This window comes from Crocuta crocuta, unplaced genomic scaffold, assembly GCF_008692635.1.
Source record: "Crocuta crocuta isolate KB4526 unplaced genomic scaffold, BGI_CrCroc_1.0 scaffold528, whole genome shotgun sequence".
Taxonomy (NCBI): domain Eukaryota; kingdom Metazoa; phylum Chordata; class Mammalia; order Carnivora; family Hyaenidae; genus Crocuta; species Crocuta crocuta.
This window is the reverse complement of record NW_027530010.1, coordinates 1,651,699-1,660,024: the sequence shown is the minus strand read 5'-3', so window position 1 is coordinate 1,660,024 and position 8,326 is coordinate 1,651,699. Positions and strand designations below refer to the sequence as shown.

The following is an 8,326-nucleotide window of genomic DNA, read 5'->3' as shown; positions in this document are numbered from 1 at the left end:
GGCGCCCCAGGAGGAGCTCCAGGCACCCTCGGCGGGGCCAAGACCAGACTCTCGCCTGTGCCCTGCATTGCTTCTGGGAAGGACACGGGAGCAGGTGCTCAGCGGTTTCTGATCTTCAGACATTAAGGCGATGAAGAGGAAGCATTTAGGTTTTTTCCTAATGGGGCTTCAGGATGCTCCTGTCCAATTTACATTAAACTATCTCAAAATGCATTTTTAGAAAACAAAAATTATTTTCTTCTACGTATGATACAGTATTTACATTCCACGGGGTATCGGCTGGAGACCGCCGGGCGGACACCTTGCTGGGCCAGGGAGTCAGTGGGGGTGGGNCTCGGCCCATCGAGAATCCAGGCTTCAGAAAGAGCCACAAAGGGACTCAGGGGGGAGCAGACTGGTCTTAACTCCACCAGAGCCCGGGGAGCGTCAGAGGCAACATCGCCGCCCTGTCCGTGCACGCCCGGCCGCCTCAGCCTCAGAGCGAGGGCAGGGACGCTCTTGCGGGTGGGGACCTGCCCAAGTGGCCCTTTGCAGCCTCGTTCTGGCTGCCGCTCGTGTGAGCCCCTCCGGAGGCCGGAGGAAAGGCCTGCCGCCCGCGGACCGGGTGGCTGCCCTCCGGGAGGCCTCGGCGTCAGAGCCAGGGCCCAGCGGGAGTCGGGAGACCTGAGTTTGAATCCCGGCAAGACGCTGGCCCCCTGGCAACCCGGGCCGCCCCCATCCCTTCACCTGGCCTTGACCCGTGATTCCAAGAACTAAGCACTGTGCTCTGAGGGACGGCACGTTACCTTGATCAATCGCTCAGTAACTCACATTTACTTGTTTTGTTATTTTGAAGAGCCACAGTTGAAAAACCTTAAGGATAAAGAATGATTTCCCAAGGCCCTTTTCCTTATGAAGCAAAGCAAGCCTCCTCGAAGCTCCCTGAGAGGGCTGCGGCTTCTCCGTGGTGAGCATTTCTGGGAAAATAAAGGCCAGTCACTGGCTGGCGTAGCCGCAGGCGGTGACGGTCACCTCCGTCCTGCCCACGCCCAGCAGCAGCGCCTGGGGCCCGCGGTGCCACCCGAGAGCCGGCTCGCAGTCTCTGAAGCTCCCTCCAGGGAGGTCGTCTGTTCGTAAAGCCCCGAATTCTGCCTCGTGAGCCTGCTGTGCTCGTGTGCTCCCCACGCAGCAATCACGGGTCGCCCCTGCCCCTCCCCGCGGGGCCGCCTCGCCGCCTCCTTCCCCTGCAAACCCTGCCTCGTGCACCCGGCCTGTTCCCCAGCTCGCTACCTCTGGGCCTTGGGCTCGGCCAGAGAGCAGGGGTGTCGGAGAACACGGGGAAGATGAAGCCGTGAGGTCTCGCGGGAGCAAACTATTCATCTGCAGAGGTGGGGGGAGACGGTGCCTCTCCAGAAAAGCCCGGTGAAAAGAGGCCAATTTCAGGTTATCAGCAAATACAATTCGGCACAAAACACAATTTTCATGGATCAAAATCTGTAACTGGATATTGGCAGTTAGGCTAATTTCTTCAGTTTGTATTAGACATGCAAGTATAAGGTTACATTGTTATATATAGACTGGTGAGGCCTTTCCCTCTCTTTTTCCCCCATTAAAAAAAAAAAAGAAGAATTTCTAGTGCCTTGCGAAGGAGGGAAATCATCACTAAGAACTGATCTGCAGCTGTGGTCACGTGGGGCGTTCTCTGTGGGGTTTATTTTGTAAGAAATCCTCTTCTACAACTAAAATGAGGTTTTAAGTCTGCTTCTCCCCGGCGTCCCCCACCGGCCCGGCCCGGCCCGGGCTCAGGCGAGGAGGACAGGATTAGTACTCGCTCAGACTGTGCCACTTGGCCACGGGCTTGCGGGGGCTCTCGCACACCTCCCGCCAGTGCTCCGCGCCGCTGGCCGTGACGCTGTGCGCCCCCAGGATCAGCCTCCCCACCGCCTCGTTCTTGGTGCTGCGGTCGAAGTCGATGACCAGAAACTCGATGCTGATGTCAGGCAGCAGGTCTGGGGGGATGTCGTAGACGAACGACTCGTTGAAGACCGGGTTCAAAGTGCACTTCTTCACGTGGGTTTTCTTCTTGGCGATGCGCTTTCTGCCGTAGTAGACGTTCACCTTGACGTAAGGATCTGGGGCCGCCGAGGAGACAGGAAAAGAGGAGACAGGCCCATGACACGGGCCTCCTACGCACTGTGGGCTCGTGTTGGCGGTGGGGGGGGGCTCTGGCGGTCCTCTCTCTCTCTCTCTCTCTCTGGTGGCCCTCACACCGGACGCACTCTGCCTGCCTGGCCGGGGCCCACGGGAGCCAAGCACCGCGTAACAGAACAACTGCCTTGGGTCAGGTCTGGCCCCTCATGACCCCAAAGAGGCACTTCCAAGGGGGCCGGGACTAACAGAAGTCCCTTTGAGACGTCTGGCCGGGAGCGAGGGCGCGGCGCCCGGCACGCACACCCACCCGGGGCCCGACACCCCACCACACGTAAGGACCCGTTTCCTCACCCAACGCGCCCCCGCCCCCGCTGGGGAAACCTACAGCCTAGGAGCGTGTGGACGGAGAAACCGGGTGGAGGGGCCACAGGCCGGGGACGCAGTGGGGCTGCGACAGACAGAAGCAGGTTGGGGTAAACAGCTGCTACCTGAGAGACCGGTGATGTCCATTTTCGGCAGGTGTCGGGCTTTGAGGACCACCACTGTCATTCTCTGCGCCACGGGCTGGTACGACAGAGACACCTGGAGCTCCCCTCTGCTAATGCACTTCTGCGGAGAGGAAACAAGTGAGGGTCCCGCGGGGCAGGAGGGGCAGCGCCTGGTGCAGGGGGTGTGCAGCGGTGAGGGGGGAGAGGCAGGGGAGACTTTTGTCCTATAAGGATGCAACTACCACAGTAACGGGGAGGGAAACACGGGAAAACTCATAATCCTGACGCTAAATAAAATCATCTGCATGGAGAGGCAGCCTCGTCTCGTATTCAAGAGCATCGACTGTGAGGCCGGGTGGGTCCAGATTCAAGTTTTGCCGCGGCTGCTTGTCTGGGTGGCCGTGGACAAGAGCTTGACGTCTCTGTGCATCAGTTTTCTCAGCGGAAAGATGAAGATACAAACTGTATTGGCTTTAGAGTGTTATCGAGAGGATTAAATACATTAAAATCAGTAAACGTTTACCTGTGCCCGTGCCTGGCACACAGGGCGCCAGACAGAAGCCCATTGTCTCTGCTTGTCTCGTTTGTTCTTGGGATGGACGGTTTGGAGACTGCAGAGTGGGAGGTGGGAACCTTGGGGTCGAGCCTTAGCTTTGCCGTTTACTCACCACCTGGCTTTGGGCAGGTTCCTGAACTTTCTGGCGGCGACTCTGTTTCACAAGGTGAGTGTCCACACCGCTGGGCCTGCCTCAGTGAAAGCACTCCGGAGTGCCGGCTTCCTCCCTGCACCCACCTCTGTGTGTTCCCTCGTTAAGTTTTATTCCAGGCTCTACCTTGAGCTTGAAAAAACCCTCTGGTCCTCCAAGGATGTTAAAAATTTTTTTTCTGTATTTATTTGGAGAGAGAAGGACACAGCCTGAGTCGGGGAGGGGCAGGGAGAGTCCCAAGCACGCTCTGCACTGTCAGCGCAGAGCCTGATGTGGGGCTTGAAATCACAAACCATGAGATCATGGCCTGAGCTGAAACCAAGAGTTGACGCTTAAGCAACTGAGCCCCCAGGCGCCTCCTAAGGACACATGCTGGGTGCGGCGGCCTGCAGCTAATAGGACCTGAGTTCCTTTTTTTATCTGTTTTATTTCCCCTCCATTTTTTGTTTCTTTTAAGTCGTCTCTATGTCCAAGGTGGGGCTTAACTCATAACCCTGAGATCCAGAGTTGCACCTTCCACCGACTGAACCAGGATCTGGTTCCTGCTCCCAAGGCGCCTACTGTGCCCAGAGGAGACAGACGCAAAGGAGCGCGCCCCCCTCGGAGCAGTCAGGACCCGTCCTAGTGCTGGGGGGCCCCGGGGAGGGAGCTGCGGCCGCATGACCTCCGGGCTGGGTTTATGACGATGAGTTGGTGGGAAGACCAGTTAGGACAAGTGGCAGGAATGGCCGCCGCGAAGGCCCTGGGGCCTGCGAGGGTCCCCAGTGTTCCCAGAGTTGGCGGGGGTGCCGGGAGGAGGGAACCTGGGGGGTGGGTCAGGCGAGGGCCGTGGGGCCCTGAGACCAAACAGCAGACTTGGCTGCAGACACAGGCGGGGCCGGCCGGCCGGCACAGAGTTAACGATTCACGAAGACGGTTACTGTTGTAGTGGAGGCTGGACGACAGACGCACAGACGGACGGACGGAGCAGAGGCGGCCCCGAGGCTGGGGGGGGGGCGGTGTCACTGAGGCCGGGACCCGGGGATGGGCGCGGGGCAAGAAGAACTGACGTAGGTGGAGGGCAGAGGGAAGAGACGGAGGGCACTTTCTTGTTTCCAGCTCATTGTTAGAATTATGATTAAGAATAGTTTGGTTTTTTTCATTAAAATGTTTTAAAAATTTAATGTGTATCTAGCTTTTTACAAGGGAGGATGGGGTTGGGAGAAGGAACACAAAAGGAGGCGGGGCTCGAGAGACACTGGGCGCAAAAAGGTAAACCTGGGACGAAAATCACTCCCTCGTTACCAGCTCTTACTCCTCGTGCTCCTCAAGGCCCCAAAGAACTGCCACCTGCTCCAGGAAGTCCTAGACTGAGCAGAACCGGCTGTACTGGCCGCTAGCCTCACCCGTGCTGCACGCGCACGAAAGCACGCGCCGGGCACCTGCTGGGTGAAGCCGCAATGCCGGCGGCGGGGGCTGGACGGGGCGGTGGGAAGCCCCACTCTCGAGAAGCCCCCGCCTGCTGTGCTTACCTGCTCAGGGTGCTGGTGCAGCAGAGAACAGCAGCAAATAATTTAATTAATTAGCTCATCAGTGAAAAGGAAAGAAACCTAAAAATCTGTGCTTTGGTAAGAAGCCTAACTCGCCTCGAGGAATGAAAGTGTAATATTTTGCATGGTTCAGAAACCTTCCTGAGGCTACAGGTCACAGCAGGAACATATGGAAATGTCCCTCGTAGGGCATTCCATGACTAAGATTTAAACCCATCCTCTAGCTTTTGTTTATTTACTTATTTAAATGTTTTTTATTTATTTCTGAGAGAGAGAGAGAGAGAGCATGAGCAGGGGAGGGGCAGAGAGAGGGGGAGACACAGGATCTGAAGCAGGTTCCAGGCTCTGAGCTGTCAGCACAGAGCCCGACGCGGGTCTTGAACCCACAAACTGTGAGATCATGACCTGAGCCGAAATTGGATGCTTAACCAACTGAGCCACCCAGGCGCCCCAAAACCCACCCTCTAGCTTTTAAAACTGAAGTCCAAAAGCGAACAGACTTTACAGAAGATTTTCATGGCTCTTCTCTGCTAGACTGAAGCCCACGGGTCTCCTTTTCCAGAACATACATGTTGTCAGCCCTTGATCATGTCTGCGGAGGGACCCCCCTCGCCCCCAGCTGAGAATCACAGGCTGGTTGTCACTGCAAACAGGATACTTCTGGGCTGCTTCCATCTGACCGGAGTCAGAGCCCAACCAGAGAACGTAGGCTCATTTCCACTATGAGGTACGGCCAAATGGCATCAGGAACGTAACCCCACGTACCTTCCAGAGGAACATTCAGAACTGAGCTATCCAACACAGTAGCAACTAGGTCCAAGTGTCCGTTTAAATTTAAATTCGTTAAAATTAAGTGAGGCTAGAATTTTAGTTCTTTGGTCACACTAGCCATATTTCAAGTGTCCCAGTGCAGATTCAGAACACTTGCACCGTCACGGAGAGTTCCAGCGGACAGCTCTGATCTAGAAGGAACTTCTGGATGATGTGGGCCACTGCTTCATTCCATGTCCACCAGCCCCCAAGAAATGTGAACTAGATTTGAGGTCTAGGGCTGGAACATCCTTGAATACTGGTATCTAAACGTGAAATGTGCACACACAATCCTCAATATAATTCTCACTTTGTATACAGACGAAGAGTAGATAGGGTCAAAGGGAAAACTCTAAAGAGGTGTTTTTGGGAGCGCCTGGCTGGCTCAGTGGCAAGAGCACACGATGGACTCTTGATCTCGGGGTCATGAGTTTGAGCCCCACTTTGGGTATGGAGCCTGCTTAAAAAAAAATGAAACCTGATCATTAAAAACAAAAAACAAAGTGTTTTATTTATAAGAAAGCATTGGCTATAAAATTGTAGCTTAGGCTTCCTAACTATTTGGTTAAAACTGTGTTTTGTAAATTATTATAGCAAAACCTTCCCAGTCTAAATCCCCATGTCCCTTCCCTAGTTCTCGGGGAAAGTGAACAACTTTTGGTTGCCCTTTTAATGATTTTCTCCCCTAAAACCACTCCTCAGGCAACTGTTCTCCGTCTGATCCACCCCCCTTCGCCTTGGGTCATCTTATGTGGGCAGAACGCCCGCCCCTGTGCGGCCGCCCCCCAGGGAAGCCCAGGTCAAGTCTGCAGCCACGACAGGACCCGAGTGCCACGCTTCCTGTGACCTGGAGGCCAGATTTCATGTCCCCTCCCCCGCCTTCTCCTCCCACCCTATTCCCACCCTGAGTGGCACTGTCAACGCCTCTTTCTCAAGGGAGAAAGAGGCTCTCCCTCTCCCTCTTTGTCAAGGGCTGGGAGTGAGCTGTTTCCCAGCCCCCTGGCCGCTGAGGAAATCCCTGTTGGGGCCAGACAAGCGGGGGCACCGGGGGAGGAGGGGTCCTGGCCCCCATGAGAGGTCGGGAGGCTTTGCTCTCAGGGGCTCCCTTCTCCCACAGCGGAAGAGTGGGAAGAACGGTGGTCGCAGGGAAGACACGCAGGTAAGGAAACACTAGGGACAGCGTACGTCCCCTGTAGCCAGCAGGGCCCTTCCGGAGCGACTGTCCAGCCACCCCGTCTCTGCACCAGGTGGCCCCACGCGTCCCCGACACAACTTTATTGGGGCCAGAGGCCACCTCCACACAACTCACAGTCACGGGAAAGCAAGGGAAACAAACACCTGAATGTGCCACAGCCCCCTCATCCCCGTACATTCGCACAGCCAGTCTCTCCGGGGCTCACTTCTTTCTCTTTTCAGTCCCTTTTGGCTCGAGTGGACGACCTCTCAGGTTCCTTAGGGGTCTGAGATTTTGAGAATCCGGTCATTCCCACGACCACTGTCCCAGGCCTTCAACACCAGACGTGGCCCAGGAAGGATAGGAAGGGATGTGGAAACAATGACCTGAAGAAATTTAGGGGAAACTAACAACTCTGCCTGATCTGCTTGCTAATTACTTCTTTGCCCGTCCTCTGTCCTTGCCCCCGCCCTCTCTGGGCCGCCTCCAGCCGCCTCCTGGGGGATCTATTATGGGAATTTACTTTAATTCTCACTCTAATTCACTTCAATTTTTATCTGAGGGGTGGCTGGCTGTCTCAGTCAGAAGAGCATGAGACTCTGGACCAGGGTCATGAGTTTGAGCCCCACGTTAGCTATAGAGCTTACTTAAAAATAATAATAACAATTTCTATCCAGACAAGATATTAGAAAAATAGCTGTTCCGTCCTCCCCACCCCCCCGAAAAAAAGCTGGTTCCAGAATCCAACTCAGAGAATGGAGCATTCTAGAATTTATACTGTGATCTTTCACTAATAATCAAGGGTTAATTTTTCCTAAGAGCTTGATCCCGTCAGCCTTCACAGACCAGGACGGAGGCTGAGAAACGGGGAGGGGTGAAATGGAAGTCAGAGATGACAGCCAGCCCCGGACCTCCTCCACTAGATCGCACTAGGTAACGGGAGGGACGAGAGGCGGTTTTTCTGCTAAAGGAAATGCAGTTAGGGGTGGGGGGTATCTGGGGAAACACAATTCCCACCAGGCCCCCCAGGCCTCGGGGTTGGAGGAGAGAACGTGGCCCCCTATTGTAAGGGGGTGCCTTCCACAGACCAGAAAAAGCTCCGTCCAGAGTGTGGGATGGTTCAGAGCAGCTCTAGCTGCTGTGCCAAGGGGAGTCCCTGAAAGGCAGGCTCTCGGCCGCGGCAGGGAGGGTTCAGGGCAGACATCTGGNCTCAGGCTCCTCTCCCTGGCTTGTCCCTCCTGAAGGGAGTTAATAAAGTGGAAAGAAACGTGGCTCCTGCCAAGAACCCCTGGCGGGTGAGCAAACGCCATTGTCCGCTCCCCGGCCAGTGTCCTGGATTTCAGGCGGCTTTGTTCCCAGGCCGAATCAGCCCCTCTCCCGGCCAGCCCCTCCCCAGCTGCAGCCTGGCGCAGAGCCACCGCAGGCCTGCAGCCCGGGCCGCGGGGGCGGGGGCGTCTGGGGCGTCTGGGGGGCGGGGGGGGGGGGGGG

The 8,326-nt window shown here is 55.9% G+C and overlaps 1 protein-coding gene across 2 annotated transcripts in view; it reads right to left on the bottom strand.

The window, feature by feature from the left end:
* Positions 1–1,665: 1,665 nt before the first annotated feature.
* The window catches only part of SYT11 (synaptotagmin 11), a 15,391-nt gene continuing 8,730 nt past the window's right edge, over positions 1,666–8,326 (bottom strand). The window contains exons 3-4 of one of the 2 annotated variants that reach the window (XM_077764183.1): positions 2,616–2,739; positions 1,666–2,111 (exon numbers count right to left, since the gene is read on the bottom strand). In XM_077764183.1, the coding sequence (XP_077620309.1) occupies positions 1,801–2,111; positions 2,616–2,739 (435 nt within the window). In that variant the 3' untranslated portion in view covers positions 1,666–1,800. The remainder of the gene's footprint in view (positions 2,112–2,615; positions 2,740–8,326) is intronic. The other variant, XM_077764184.1, reaches the window with a different exon arrangement.